Consider the following 16494-nt stretch of genomic DNA (forward strand, 5'->3'; position numbering starts at 1 on the left):
AAGACATTAATAAAGACACTTATAGCTACACTAGTAACCTGTAAACTGTTTAAAATGTATACAGTAAACAAAATCAAACAACACTCATTTGTTCATAGAACTAATCGCAATTTAAGTTCAACGTATTCCAAATCTTACAGCGACACCATGTATGGAAGTGAAACATGGACAGTAAATAGTTTAGACAAGAAGAGAATAGAAGTTTTCGAAATGTGGTGATACAGAAGAATGCTGACGATTAGATCGGTAGATCACATAACTAATGAGGAGGTATTGAATAGAATTGGGGAGAAGAGGAGCTAGTGGCACAAGTTGACTAGAAGAAGGGATCGGTTGGTAGGACATGTTCTGAGGCATCAAGGGATCACCAATTTAGTATTGGAGGGCAGCGTGGAGGGTAAAAATCGTAGAGGGAGACCAAGAGATGAATACACTAAGCAGATTCAGAAGGATGTAGGCTGCAGTAAGTACTGGGAGATGAAGAAGCTTGCACAGGGTAGAGTAGCACGGAGAGCTGCATCAAACCAGTCTCAGGACTGAAGACCACAACAACAACAACAGCGACACTGCACTTTCTCAAAAAAAAAAAAAAAAAAAAGTGGTTCAAATGGCTTTGAGCACTATGGGACTAACATCTGAGGTCATCAGTCCCCTAGAACTTAGAACTACTTAAACCTAACTAACCTAAAGACATCACACAACACCGAGCCATCAGGACACAGAGAAAATCCCTGACCCTGCCGGGAATCGAACCCGAGAACCCGGGCGTGGGAAGCGAGAAAGCTACCGCACGACCACGAGATGCGGGCAACATATTTTCCACCATGGCTTTGAAATCTTTGTGTTTTCTATTCCGTAAGAACTTATTAACCATATTCTTAAATCCTATCCACGCCAGTCGCTCTTCTTGTGTTAGTACATTATCAAATACTTCACCTTTCTTCAAACTTGTGATGTTCGGTCCCAATAATATTCCATCTTTACGTTTAGCCTGAGACAGAAAAGAAAACTTGGAGCTTAAAAAATCACGATTTCTGGGAATGCTTTGACGACCTGTTTCACCAGAGATTCTCTTCTCAAATTTTTCTCCCCAGAATGTATTGGAGCATTATGCTCCAATGCGATACACGAGCACAGGAAACATGGAAACTGCACAAAGCCTGACTGTTGTCCCAGCAACCCTCTGGTGTTTCGAGTAGTTTGATGCCTTCCACAGCATCTCCATATTCTCTTAAGTGCACAGAGTACGCTACTGGCTTTGAGCCACACTTACTTCCAACGTGTAGAAGTACGACCTTGAGGCTTCTTTTGTTACAATCTGTAAGCGGCCTTCATTCATTCTTGTTGTACGTAACACCGTAACTTGATAACACACATTCAATGTTCTTGCAGTATACAAGGGAGCATTCTGTAATGAAATACTTACGAAATTCGGATTCTTTCCATCGAGACCAGTAGAATGTTGTGGCAGGGGTAAGCAAATGTTTTCCTTTAATCGAGATCAAAAAACTTGTCCTTCTTCTTTTGAGAGACCCAGATATGTTACCAGGTCATTAAGTTCTTCTTTTGTAAACTGCACAGGTCGTCCTATTGTGGATGTGGAGTCATAATCAGAATCTGAAATTTGATGACGATGATGGTGCTAAAGTTTCTAAAGCAGGGGCTAGCTCAGGCACGGGAATGTTAGGACCATGTGCTACAGGTGATATGGTTAATTTTAAGTTTGGATAAACAATTCCATTCATGCTGTTCTTGTTATGCCCGCCAACTTTCACTATACGCAAATTACAGTCACCTACATGATTTCTTTATGATTCCGTTTGTTAAATCTTTCTGCTTGCCTTGTACGCATTTCAACAAACCTGCAATGCATAGATGACGAACAGTATGTGGAGCAAAAGTTTTGTCTTGGTGTCCTAACTTTATACCGAAGTGAAGTAGTTACACTTTTTTGAAAAATATGGTTATGAACTCTCTCTTGCTTTGAGAGTCAGAGAGCAGTAGACGTTACGAAACATATCAGGGCCATTCAAACGATCTTCACGATGAAATCGCCGTTATTAGCCTGTGTGTGTGTGTGTGTGTGTGTGTGTGTGTGTGTGTGTGTGTGTGTGTGTGAATTCTTAAGGGACCAAACTGCTGAGGTCATAGGTTCCTAGACTTACACACTACTAAAAACAACAGCAACAACAACAACAACAACAACAACAACACACACACACCTATGCCTCAGCGAGGACTCGAATCTCCGGCGGGAGGGGTCGCACAGTTCGTAACATGGCGCCTCTAACTACGCGGCCATTATTAGGATGATTTGAAATAATCTAGTAACGTCGACACACGCAAATTTCACTTCAAACTTATACTCAAATGACTCTGACGTGTTTGAATACCTCTAAATAACTCGAGCAGTTTCGATCTTTTCACAGTCCATCATGCTGAATGGCCTTATGATCTATTACAATGTAAGTATTACGCGGGAAATTAAAAAAAAACTTCAGCAATTACGTAAAAACTCTGGGTGCTAGAAAAAAACAGGTTACATTTTCGTAAAGAGCATTAAAAAGCCACTCCAACAAACCTACTTTCATGTAAAAAGCCGCAGCATCGGAGCCGTGTGGGGCGAATTCACCACCCAGATGGCCAGTCCTTGTACCTGGTCGCTCCCGTTTGGTCGTCGCGCTCCCTTCTTGCCGTTTCAAATCCAACGCACTGTTTATTTGCATGCGCACCAGAAACTTTCACAACCCAGTAAGCTCATCACCGTGGCAATAAAGGAAAGAAATGGAAGTTTTATAGAGCACCCGACTTTACCATGTGTCCATCTCATCCATAAACATTCTTATACTGATTTACCCTATTGTCAGTCTCTGAACTACAAAATTACACTCTATTTTTTATGAAACCGGCATGCGGAGTTGTGTGCTCAGTTTCAACACGTCCCCAGTTCGTGGAACCTCTTTGTTGTTATGGTCTTCAGTCCCGAGTCTGGTTTGATGCAGCTCTCCATGCTACTCTGTCCTGTGCAAGCTTCTTCATCTCCCAGTACCTACTGCAACCTCCATCCTTCTGAATCTGCTTAGTGTATTCCTCTCTTGGTCTCCCTCCACGATTTTTACCCTCCACGCTGCCCTCCAATACTAAATTGGTGATCCCTTGATGCCTCAAAACATGTCCTACCAACCGATCCCTCCTTCTGGTCAAATTGTGCCACAAACTTCTCTTTTCCCCAATCCTATTCAATACTTCCTCATTAGTTATGTGATCTACCCATCTAATCTTCAGCATTCTTCTGTAGCACCACATTTCGAAAGCTTCTATTCTCTTCTTGTCTAAACTATTTATCGTCCATGTTTCACTTCCATACATGGCTACACTCCATACAAATACTTTCAGAAAAGACTTCCTGACACTTATATCTATACTCGATGTTAACAAATTTCTCTTCAGAAACGCTTTCCTTGCCATTGCCAGTCTACATTTTATATCCTCTCTACTTCGACCATCATCAGTTATTTTGCTCCCCAAATAACAAAACTCCTTAACTACTTTAAGTGTCTCATTTCCTAATCTAATTCCCTCAGCATCACCCGACTTAATTCGACTACATTCCATTATCCCCGTTTTGCTTTTGTTGATGTTCATCTTATATCCTCCTTTCAAGACACTGTCCGTTCCATTCAACTGCTCTTCCAACTCCCTTGCTGTCTCTGACAGAATTACAATGTCATCGGCGAACCTCAAAGTTTTTATTTCTTCCCCCTGGATTTTAATACCTACTCCAAATTTTTCTTTTGTTTCCTTTACTGCTTGCTCAATATACAGATTGAATAACGTCGGGGAGAGGCTACAACCTTGTCTCACTCCCTTTCCAAACACTGCTTCCCTTTCATGCCCCTCGACTCTTATAACTGCCATCTGGTTTCTGTACAAATTGTAAATAGCCTTTCGCTCCCTGTATTTTACCACTGCCACCTTCAGAATCCCCCCCCCATGAACCATGGACCTTGCCGTTGGTGGGGAGGCTTGCGTGCCTCAGCGATACAGATGGCCGTACCGTAGGTGCAACCACAACGGAGGGGTATCTGTTGAGAGGCCAGACAAACGTGTGGTTCCTGAAGAGGGGCAGCAGCCTTTTCAGTAGTTGCAGGGGCAACAGTCTGGATGATTGACTGATCTGGCCTTGCAACATTAACCAAAACGGCCTTGCTGTGCTGGTACTGCGAACGGCTGAAAGCAAGGGGAAACTCGAGCCGTAACTTTTCCCGAGGACATGCAGCTTTACTGCATGATTAAATGATGATGGCATCCTCTTGGGTAAAATATTCCAGAGGTAAAATAGTCCCCCATTCGGATCTCCGGGCGGAGACTACTCAGGAGGATGTCGTTATCAGGAGGAAGAAAACTGGCGTTCTACGGATCGGAGCGTGGAATGTCAGATCCCTTAATCGGGCAGGTAGGTTAGAAAATTTAAAAAGGGAAATGGATAGGTTAAAGTTAGATATAGTGGGAATTAGTGAAGTTCGGTGGCAGGAGGAACAAGACTTCTGGTCAGGTGACTACAGGGTTATAAACACAAAATCAAATAGGGGTAAAGCAGGAGTAGGTTTAATAATGAAAAGGAAAATAGGAATGCGGGTAAGCTACTACAAACAGCATAGTGAACGCATTATTGTGCCCAAGATAGATACGAAGCCCACACCTACTACAGTAGTACAAGTTTATATGCCAACTAGCTCTGCAGATGATGAAGAAATTGAAGAAATGTACGATGAAATAAAAGAAATTGTTCAGATAGTGAAGGGAGACGAAAATTTAATAGTAATGGGTGACTGGAATTCGAGTGTAGGAAAAGGGAGCGAAGGAAACATAGTAGGTGAATATGGATTGGGGCTAAGAAATGAAAGAGGAAGCCGCCTTGTAGAATTTTGCACAGAGCACAACTAAATCATAGCTAACACTTGGTTTAAGAATCATGAAACAAGGTTGTATACGTGGAAGAACCCTGGAGATACTAAAAGGTATCAAATAGATTATATAATGGTAAGACAGAGATTTAGGAACCAGGTTTTAAGTTGTAAGACATTTCCAGGGGCAGATGTGGACTCTGACCACAATCTATTGGTTATGACCTGTAGATTAAAACTGAAGAAACTGCAAAAATGTGGGAAATTAAGGAGATGGGACCTGGATAAACTGAAAGAACCAGAGGTTCTACAGAGTTTCAGGGAGAGCATAAGGGGACAATTGACAGGAATAGGGGAAAGAAATACAGTAGAAGAAGAATGGGTAGCTCTGAGGGATGTAGTAGTGAAGGCAGCAGAGGATAAAGTAGGTACAAAGACGAGGGCTGCTAGAAATCCTTGGGTAACAGAAGAAATATTGAATTTAATTGATGAAAGGAGAAAATATAAAAATGCAGTAAATGAAGCAGGCAAAAAGGAATACAGACGTCTCTAAAATGAGATCGACAGGAAGTGCAAAATGGCTAAACAGGGATGGCTAGAGGACAAATGTAAGGATGTAGCAGCTTATCTCACTAGGGGTAAGATAGATACTGCCTACAGGAAAATTAAAGAGACCTTTGGAGAGAAGAGAACCACGTGTATGAATATCAAAAGCTCAGATGGCAACCCAGTTCTAAGCAAAGAAGGGAAGGCAGAAAGGTGGAAGGAGTATATAGAAGGCTTATACAAGGGTGATGTACTTGAGGACAATATTATGGAAATGGAAGAGGATGTAGATGAAGACGAAATGGGAGATACGATACTGCGTGAAGAGTTTGACCGAGCACTGAAAGACCTGAGTCGAAACAAGGCCCCCGGAGTAGACAACATTCCATTAGAACTACTGACAGCCTTGGGAGAGCCAGTCATGACAAAACTCTACCAGCTGGTGAGCAAGATGTATGAGACAGGCGAAATACCCTCAGACTTCAAGAAGAATATAATAATTCCAATCCCAAAGAAAGCAAGTGCTGACAGATGTGAAAATTACCGAACTATCAGATTAATAAGTCACAGCTGCAAAATACTAACGCGAATTCTTTACAGACGAATGGAAAAACTGGTAGATGCGGACCTCGGGGAGGATCAGTTTGGATTCCGTCGAAATGTTGGAACACGTGAGGCAATACTGACCTTACGACTTATCTGAGAAGAAAGATTAAGAAATGGCAAACCTTCGTTTCTAGCATTTGTAGACTTAGAGAAAGCTTTTGACAATGTTGACTGGAATATTCTTTTTCAAATTCTAAAGGTGGCAGGGGTAAAATACAGGGAGCGAAAGGCTATTTACAATTTGTACAGAAACCAGATGGCAGTCATGAAAGTCGAGGGGCATGATAGGGAAGCAGTGGTTGGGAAAGGAGTGAGACAGGGTTGTAGCCTCTCCCCGATGTTATTCAATCTGTATATTGAGCAAGCAGTAAAGGAAGCAAAAGAAAAATTTGGAGTAGGTATTAAAATTCAAGGAGACGAAGTAAAAACTTTGAGGTTCGCCGATGACATTGTAATTCTGTCAGAGACGGCAAAGGACTTGGAAGAGCAGTTGAACGGAATGGACAGTGTCTTGAAAGGAGGATATAAGATGAACATCAACAAAAGCAAAACGAGGATAATGGAATGTAGTCAAATTAAATCGGGTGATGCTGAGGGAATTAGATTAGGAAATGAGACACTTCAAGTAGTAAAGGAGTTTTGCTATTTAGGAAGTAAAATAACTGATGATGGTCGAAGTAGAGAGGATATAAAATGTAGAATGGCAATGGCAAGGAAAGCGTTTCTGAAGAAGAGAAATTTGTTAACATCGAATATAGATTTATGTATCAGGAAGTCGTTTCTGAAAGTATTTGTTTGGAGTGTAGCCATGTATGGAAGTGAAACATGGACGATAACTAGTTTGGACAAGAAGAGAATAGAAGCTTTCGAAATGTGGTGCTACAGAAGAATACTGAAGATAAGGTGGATAGATCACGTAACTGATGAGGAGGTATTGAATAGGATTGGGGAGAAGAGAAGTTTGTGGCACAACTTGACTAGAAGAAGGGATCGGTTGGTAGGACATGTTTTGAGGCATCAAGGGATCACAAATTTAGTGTTGGAGGGCAGCGTGGAGGGTAAAAATCGTAGAGGGAGACCGAGAGATGAGTACACTAAGCAGATTCAGAAGGATGTAGGTTGTAGTAGGTACTGGGAGATGAAGCAGCTTGCACAGGATAGAGTAGCATGGAGAGCTGCATCAAACCAGTCTCAGGACTGAAGACAACAACAACAACAACAACCTTCAGAATCTGAAAGAGAGTATTCCAGTCAACATTGTCAAAAGCTTTCTCTAAGTCTACAAATGCTAGAAACGTAGGTTTGCCTTTCCTTAACTTTCTTCTAAGATAAGTCGTAAGGTCAGTATTGCCTCACGTGTTCCAGTATTTCTACGGAATCCAAACTGATCTTCCCCGAGGTCGGCTTCTATTAGTTTTTCCATTCGTCTGTAAAGAATTCGTTTTAGTATTTTGCAGCTATGGCTTATTAAACTGATTGTTCCGTAATTTTCACATCTCTCAACACCTTCTTTCTTTGGGATTGGAATTATTATATTCCACTTGAAGTCTGAGGGTATTTCGCCTGTTTTATACATCTTGCTCATCAAATGGTAGAGTTTCGTCATGACAAGGCCGTCAGTAGTTCCAATGGAATGTTGTTTACTCCGGGGGCCTTGTTTCGACTCAGGTCTTTCAAAGCTCTGTCAAACTCTTCACGCAGTATCGTATCTCCCATTTCATCTTCATCTACATCCTCTTCCATTTCCGTAATATTGTCCTCAAATACATCGCCCTTGTATAGACTTTCTATATACTCCTTCCACCTTTCTGCTTTCCCTTCTTTGCTTAGAACTGGGTTTCCATCTGAGCTCTTGATGTTCATACAAGTGGTTCTCTTATCTCCAAATTCTCTTTAATTTTCCTGTAGGCAGTATCTATCTTACTCCTAGTGAGATAAGCATCTACATCCTTACATTTGTCCTCTAGCCATCCCTGCTTAGCCATTTTGCACTTCCTGTTGATCTCATTTTTGAGACGTTTATATTCCTTTTTGCCTGCTTCATTTACTGCATTTTTATATTTTCTCCTTTCGTCAATTAAATTCAATATTTCTTCTGTTACCCAAGAATTTCTACTAGCCCTCATCTTTTTACCTGCTTGATCCTCTGCTGCCTTCACTACTTCATCCCTCAAAGCTACCCGTTCTTCTTCTACTGTATTTATTTTCCCCATTCCTGTCAATTGTTCCCTTATGCTCTCCCTGAAACTCTGCACAACCTCTGGTGTAGTCAGTTTATCCAGGTCCCATCTACTTAAATTCCCACCTTTTTGCAGTTTCTTCAGTTTTAATCTACAGGTCATAACCAATAGATTGTGGTCAGAGTCCACATCTGCCCCTGGAAATGTCTTACAATTTAAAACCTGGTTCCTAAATCTCTGTCTTACCATTATATAATCTATCTGATACCTTTTAGTATCTCCAGGGTTCTTCCATGTATACAACCTTGTTTCATGATTCTTAAACCAAGTGTTAGCTATGACTAAGTTGTGTTCTGTGCAAAATTCTACCAGGCGGCTTCCTCTTTCATTTCTTAGCCCCAATCCATATCCACCTACTACGTTTCCTTCTCTCCTTTTTACTACACTCGAATTCCAGTCACCCATGACTATTAAATTTTCAGCTCCACTATCTGAATAATTTCTTTTATTTCATCATACCTTTCTTCAGTTTCTTCATGATGTGCAGAGCTAGTTGGCATATAAACTAGTACTACTGTAGTAGGTGTGGGCTTCGTATCTATCTTAGCCACAATAATGCGTTCACTATGCTGTTTGTAGTAGCTTACCTGCATTCCTGTTTTTCTGTTCATTATTAAACCTACTCCTGCATTATCCTTATTTGATTTTGCGTTTTATCCCTGTAGTCACCTGACTATAGGTCTTCTTCCTCCTGCCACCGAACTTCACCAATTCCCATTATATGTAATTTTAACCTGTCCGTTTTTCTTTTTACATTTCTAACCTACCTGCAGCCTCTTTACCTGCTGCATATCTTAGTTTCTACAGTAGGTTTGAATTTGTCCAGCCTACTGAGAATTTACCCTGTTCTACACGGTAGAGTGGTTAGTGGACCATCAAGACGTGGCCATTCTGTACTGTTATATGTTCACTTATACTTCATCTGTGGATTGAAATGCATAAAAAATACCAATTTCTCCATGGTGAAATAACGAGGTGGAGAAGTTCTTACGACCACCTGAAACTAAACGATTCTTGAAATGTTGGGTGTAACTGAGAGCGATATCAAGCGATGGAGCTAATGAGCTCTGTAGTCCAGTTGCTGTGGCTAAACAATAACGGACCTAAACAACACCATTTTGGTTTAGTCCCAGACTGTGAACAGTATACTGGCAAATGTTATGGTTGTTTTCGAAAGTTTCCTACATCCATTCACATTAAATATATGAAAACGACAATTTGGTTACACAAATGAAGTATGTGTATTTTAAGGTATCACAGTAATCGATCTGCAAAAAATATTGGCTGGATAACGATCAAACGTATAAGATAGAGTAAGCTTTGTGTATTTCCTGACAACGTTGAACTACTCAGTTACATAAGAAATTACACTTTTGAAATCTAGCTTTATCCTGAATAAATTTCTGCAGAAACCTATGTCTGCATCACTTCGTGACTGATGGCGTCTTCCAGTTTGGTGCCCAATACAGTGGTTTGATGTATTGTCCACCAGATTCGCCTGATCTGCACCCAATGGGACACACTATCGAGAGACCGTTCCAAGCCGGCCACTGTGGCCGAGCGGTTCTAGACGCTTCGTTCCGGAACCGCGCTGCTGCTACGGTCGCAGGTTCGAATCCTGCCTCGTTCATGGACGTGTGCGATGTCCTCAGGCTAGTTAAAGTAGTTCTACGTCTAGGGGACCGATGAACCTCAGATGTGAAGTCCCATAGTGCTTAGGGCCATTTGAACCATTTGACCGTTCCAAGCCCACAATCCACCGGCCTGTAATTTTACGGGAATTGCGTAACCTGTGCGTAGACATATTGTGCCATATATCTGTGTCACGTAGCGTCGCTGATGCATTAAGTTACAACGTTGGCCCAACGCGCTATTAAACGGGTGGTCATAATGCATTCGCTAATCAGTCCATTTACCTAATGTTATCTAAGCACTCTGATTACAAAGCCCTCGATGTCCACAGGGACCTGACTAAACTGGAGGACGGCATCGGGGAGAAGGTGGCCATGTTCGTGATGTACCAGGTGAACGTGATCGGCGGGGTGTTGATGGCGCTGGCCCGTGGCTGGGAGCTGGCGCTGGTGTGCCTCGTCTCCTTCCCACTGATCATCGCCTCCATCGTCACCACCGAGGTGATGTCGTCGCGTCTCGTCCGGAAAGAGCTCCACGCTTACGGAAAGGCTGGAGGCATCGCGGAAGAGGTGCTCAGCGGCATCCGCACGGTCATCGCCTTTGGTGGGCAGGACAAGGAGGATCAAAGGTGAGACACACACTCCTTACTTACAGAACACTGCTGACATGGTGACTGCAGGCGATCCTGCCTTCAGTTACTTCACTGTTGAATAGTCAGTATTGCTATAACAGGCTTCGTCATATTGACGATGCCTTGAGCTGTAGGGTTTCTTAACATGCTCCCTTTCCTCCTTTTCTTTCTTCAGAGGAAGTTACGTACTGACTGAGACGCCTCAGTAAATCGTTCAAATGGCTCTGAGCACTATGGGACTTAACATGTGTGGTCATCAGTCCCCTAGAACTTAGAACTACTCAAACGTAACTAACCTAAGGACATCACATACATCCATGCTCCAGGCAGGATTCGAACCTGCGACCGTAGCGGTCACGCAGTCCAGACTGAAGCGCCTAGAACCGCACGGCCACACCGGCCGGCTAACGCCTCAGTAGACTTCTACTAGGAATCACTAGGAAAGCCTGGACCAATGGGGATTGATTATCATTCGTTAACGCACATTTGAATTGTAATTTATTAAGATTACAATTTTGCACATAAATTAGCAAACTCAAAAGGATGTCCAGCAAAACCAGAGGGTATTCTTAGCAACTTCTAAACTGATACCAGTGGAAGTCAAAGACTCAGGTATCATGAAACTTACCAAAATTAACATTTGAGGGTAAAATTACAGAATCGTAACGGTATAGCTTTAAATAAAATCAACCAGTCTTAAAAGCTTTCAGGAGTGCATGAAATAATATACCCAAACTCACAGTAACACCCAAATGAACCTTAACTGGGAAAATCCACCGACATTTAAATTAATGTAGTAAATGTTTTAAGAAGAGCCATGTACATAAACTGTAAAAAGAAATTTAAAGGTGAAAGTTTTACAAAATATTCTGATCGATCTGGTACTGCAAGCGGTTCGCACTGGGATGTATGGCCAGAGACACTTCACAAGAACGCGGCCAAGCAGCCCAAATTAACTTTTTCTAAAACAAGCACAAGGTTGTCATTACAAAAGCTATAAAATTAACACTTGCAATAAAGCGAGGCAACAAATATCTTAGTCTCACACTTTGGGATTAGATTTAGGGATTAGCTGCACCCTTCCTTCAGTATCACTCTGTTTCACAATATAAGAAACGACAAGTAAAAACTCTTGCTGTCAGATTATCTAACAGACAGCTACAGACAATTTCGTTGCATTTGCAAGACGTTTCTGGTTGCAAAACCCACAGTACTCATCTTATATAATCTCATTAATAGCTTAGTGATCCCAGACTGGGCCAACTCCATAAGGACGATCCGGAAAGTCATACCAAAATCTTTTACACTGTTCCCAACGACAAAATTTATTGAATCTGAGGTCTTATGTCCTTATCCACTTCTCTCATCATTCAAGCAGTAAACAGCAAGCATGTAATTAGAAGGAAACTTTACCACCGGAGGCTGAACCTCGCAAAACAGATCAAGTGATTTAATTAGCGAGATGATAATTAGTGGGTACTTCATTCCCTCAGAGGTCGAGCCAGTTAACGAGCATTGCGTAAGTTAGCGCACCTTGCAAGACACTCAACTGGTACAACGTGTCCAAAATGCAATTAGAAAGCGTTGCTGTACTGTTAAAACTTCTCAGTGGGTACTAATGGAGAAACGTAAACGTACAGTTAATGTAGGTTGATTCTTACAAAGAAGAAAACAGCAACCAGCCACTATTAATGATGCTATTTATTTAAATAAACAGCGCCGTAACCGGTTTCGAACTGACAAGTTCATCATCAGACGGCTGTTCAGAAGATTCACAAGATATACTTTACATAATCGTAAGTTTTTGATTTTTATTCTCCCACTAAAAATCGGAAGCTAACGATTATGTTAAGTACATTTTGTGAATCTTGTGAAGAGCCGTCTGATGATGAACTTGCCGGTTCGAAACTGGTTACGGCGCTATTTACTTAAATAAATAGCATCATTAATAGTGGCTGGTTGCTGTCTTCTTCTTCGTAAGAATCAAAACACATTAACTGTACACAGGCACGGTCTCATCATGTCAGCTTTGGACAAAATAGCAGTAAACATGCAGGTTGTGGTTCCGTAACCTCGCACAGACAGCGGTTTGCAGCACCAGTCTTTAGGCTCCGGTGGAAAAGGCCCCACTTCCCGCGATACCGCCAGCTATAGCAGAACACGGCCCACAGGCCCGTCGTCGCAACACAGCCGCCAACCCCGGACCGCTAGGTGCTCCCACGCCCCACGATTTTTCCAGCTAGGTAACAGTTGCCTCCTCAGCGGACTGTCTGCGAGAGAGTGAGCTCACCAAAGACTTCTTAGAACCCGCCCGCGGACGTTCTCTACAGAATGATAACCTCGCTTGAAAGCCTGGCGTGGTGTCGATTCACGACACGATTCTCATCTCTTATCAGCAAACAATTTCTTCCTGTAACACTAAAAATATTGTCTGACAACTATCGAAGGACGTACTAGTCCAATACTCCACAAGCGAATGAAATATTTCAGACACATTTGTTACAAACAGAACTGATCTTTTCGAGAGTATCATCAGTCAGGACAGGATTACTAACCATGATGATGTTAGGACAAAGGCAGATAGGTCATCAAGACTGATTGGAGAATATTCTTTGATGGCCTAACTGACACTGACTATACAGTTATATAAAGGATGAAACGAAAACGTATCGTTCAGAATAGGGGGATGCGGAGCAGTTGGGATGTGGGCTGAAGACATTATGAGCAGCGGGCTGGAAATTTGCGATACAAAGATTATATAAGGAGGCAAGGACCCAAACTCGTTTACTGGGACCATTCACAGATTATCAATACATGCACCCGTAATAAGGATCTTGGCGTGAAGCCTACAATAATTTTTACCATCAGATTCTGGCGAAAGGTCTACCAGAAAAACCTAGTAAATTCTGGTCATATGTAGGGTCAACGAATGGGTGCAATCCGTCCATTTAATCTCTCATCGTTCTATTCACGCATGGGAAAGATTCCGTACCAACGATGTGCAGCATTTGTCCACGAAAGGCAAAGTTCTTGTGTTCCCTTCCCCGTCTGGCACTCCAGTTTAATCTGCCAGAAAGTTTCGGGCCTCACCCTGTTGAAAAATGTCACCACGATGCCGTCGAATGAGAGGTAACACTTGAGGACACGGGATTCGGTAACGGACGATCGTGTAGTCAGAGCTATTACAGTCACTACCGCGGTTAGCACACTGTATTCGCATTTGGGATAACGAGGTTCAAACCTGCGCCCGCTCATTTAGGTTTCCCTGAAATACTTATGCCAAGAGCTGGGATGGTTCTTTCGAAAGAGCACGGCCGCTTCCCTTCTTCATCCTTTCCTTATCCGAGCTTGTACTCTGTTTCTAATGACCTTGTCGACGGGACGTTAAACCTTAATCTCCTCGTCCTCTTCCTCCACCACAATCACTACCAGCTGTGACCTCAAGTCATACCCGATGGCTCGCCACTCCATGACGCCATGGGTAACACCACTGTGCCTATCCAAAAAGGCTGGAAGGATCGGATTGCAGAATCGCCATTCATTGCTGAAAGTGCGGCGCGCTTCATCAGCAGTCCATGCTTCCCGGTCGCGGCACCACCCTATACGCTGCCGTGTGTGCTGTGATATAAACGGCGGCCTACCACGGGAGCTTAAGTCCCTGGTCCGGCTGCTGCTTGTGTTACCGTAGGAGCAAGATGACACAGCATATTGCACTGAGTCCATTACTTGTCCGCAAAGGGCAAGTGCAGCTGTGAAGGGAGCTACGATATGCTTGGTTTCACAGTTCAGCGATCCTCCCATGTGGCGGTGAGATGTGGTCGAATGGAAACTTGACGGCAAATAGGCCTGTGTTCACGTTCTCACGGATTCCAACGTCAGACCACCGTCACTTCCAGATTTCCCACAATCTGCCGGCCAAATGGTGACCTGCAATGATTCTCTTTCAAACGCCGTCAGGTGCTGAAAGTCTGACTCCCACGTCTACGTGGCAGGTGCGGTTAAAATGCCAAACTCCTTGAAGAAGTACTTAGAAGATGACTCGGGTGAAAAGCTCATATTATTGTTACTGTTCGCTTTAGTGTATTCGGTATTTTCTTGCCCCAGTGATTAGTTGCCCCAGATAATTATTCTGTAGAATATTATTGATGGAAATATGTAGAATATGTTTGGAGGTTGTGTTGTTTGTTTCCACGAAAAAGAAGCTGAACTTAATTGTTTGAGCAGCTCAGTAATACGCTGCTTCCTGTTCAAGTTTTCATCAGCATATACACGCAAAAACTTGGAACATTCTATCCTGCTTAGTGACTCATGTCCATTTACTACATCAGTTGTTGCTCTGATTCTACTTGTTGTACAGAACTGAATGTAATGTGTATCATAAAAAATAAAGTAAAATCCATTTTCAGAGATATGCTTAATAATTTAAAAACACCATTAACACTGTGTTGTATTGATTGTCTCTGTAATGACATTTATTAAAATAGTGATATCGACTGCAAAGCAATGCCATTTCTGCTTTATGGATGTTAAGCGGAAGGCAGGTGGTGTAAAGGGAGAAGTTGAAGTGCAACGAAAATACTCGTATAGTTACATAGTCAGAAAAGAAAATTAGAGGCAGAGTGTCGGTAAAAACTTTTCATTAATTACCGTTTTAAAATGAGTAGTGATAGTAATTTCTAACAGTACTGAACTTGTGTGTTGCAAACAGCAGACACTTTTCGTCGAAACGCTCCTTTTTCAGTCCCCCACAGACTGTCTTTAGAAGAGAATTTTTAATACCAACCCAAAATTCGTAGCTGAGGTACGTCGTGTACTTCCTAATCATGCGACATGTGAATGATTTGTGTAGATATTGTATGCAAATCTGTGTTAGGTAAAATAAAACGCACTTTTCATGAAAATAAATGGTACCTCGCAGACGGGAACGCGATAGGAGTACAAATGTTTCTTGCGCATTCTATGAACACACTGCGGTTTCTTCCAGGAAGTCGTAGATTGGTTCAAATGGCTCTGAGCACTATGGGACTTAACTGCTGTGGTCATCAGTCCCCTAGAACTTAGAACTACTTAAACCTAACTAACCTAAGGACATCACACACATCCATTCCCGAGGCAGGATTCGAACCTGCGACCGTAGCGGTCACGCGGTTCCAGACTTTAGCGACTAGAACCGGACGGCCACTCCGGCCGGCGAAGTCGTAGAGACAATGTGTGAACGTAATGAGGCAACGCCAGCGTACAGAACCGCTGTGTATCAGAGTGAGGTGTATCGGGAAAGATAATTCACATGTCGCTTAGGGGATTTTTATTGACACTAATGGCAAGCTGCTCTCTGACGGTATTGTTACAATCCAGAGCTCCTCAAATGGCACTCTTTATCTACAAGACTAGTTCTACTCTGGCATATGGTACAAAGTAAACAGATAAAAAATATCACGTTCTGTCGTCAACAGCAGTTCTCTACATTTTATCGGAAAAGTTATATGCTTCGTGAAGGTACTACACCCCACTATACCTCAGCCTGATTTTCCAGTAACGAATGCGGCTTGTTGAGGCTACAACTTTCCATTCCTTAGCCATAAACAGCACAGAGTCAGCTAATAGGATCTGCGACGAGTTATATTTCTGTGCCGGGGGTGTCGTATGAGACGGAAATGTTGACGTTGCACATAGCGACATTCGAGGTTTCTTAGCTGCATACGCTGCAGTGTTGGTACGTTACATCAGCAATACAGGATGCCTTCAGTGTTCAGCGGACGATATGTATCTGAGCTGGTGTATCCAAATGGGTGACAGTAAAAATTCATAGTGGGAGCATTGGCAATGAGTCATAAAACTCTGGATTCGTTTCAGCCGCTCGATGTACCCAACGAAATTAAGTTCCGCTGTATGCCTTATGAATAAATAATATCTTTTCAACAAAACGTTTCTA

General features: G+C 42.4%; 1 protein-coding gene across 1 annotated transcript in view; it reads left to right on the forward strand.

The window, feature by feature from the left end:
• LOC126354016 (ATP-dependent translocase ABCB1-like) overlaps positions 1-16494 on the forward strand; it is a 196009-nt gene that overhangs the window by 66954 nt on the left and 112561 nt on the right. Inside the window, exon 7 of the mRNA XM_050003339.1 lies at positions 10263-10559. Coding sequence (XP_049859296.1) covers positions 10263-10559 — 297 coding nt within the window. The remainder of the gene's footprint in view (positions 1-10262; positions 10560-16494) is intronic.

This window comes from Schistocerca gregaria, chromosome 3, assembly GCF_023897955.1.
Source record: "Schistocerca gregaria isolate iqSchGreg1 chromosome 3, iqSchGreg1.2, whole genome shotgun sequence".
Classification (NCBI taxonomy): domain Eukaryota; kingdom Metazoa; phylum Arthropoda; class Insecta; order Orthoptera; family Acrididae; genus Schistocerca; species Schistocerca gregaria.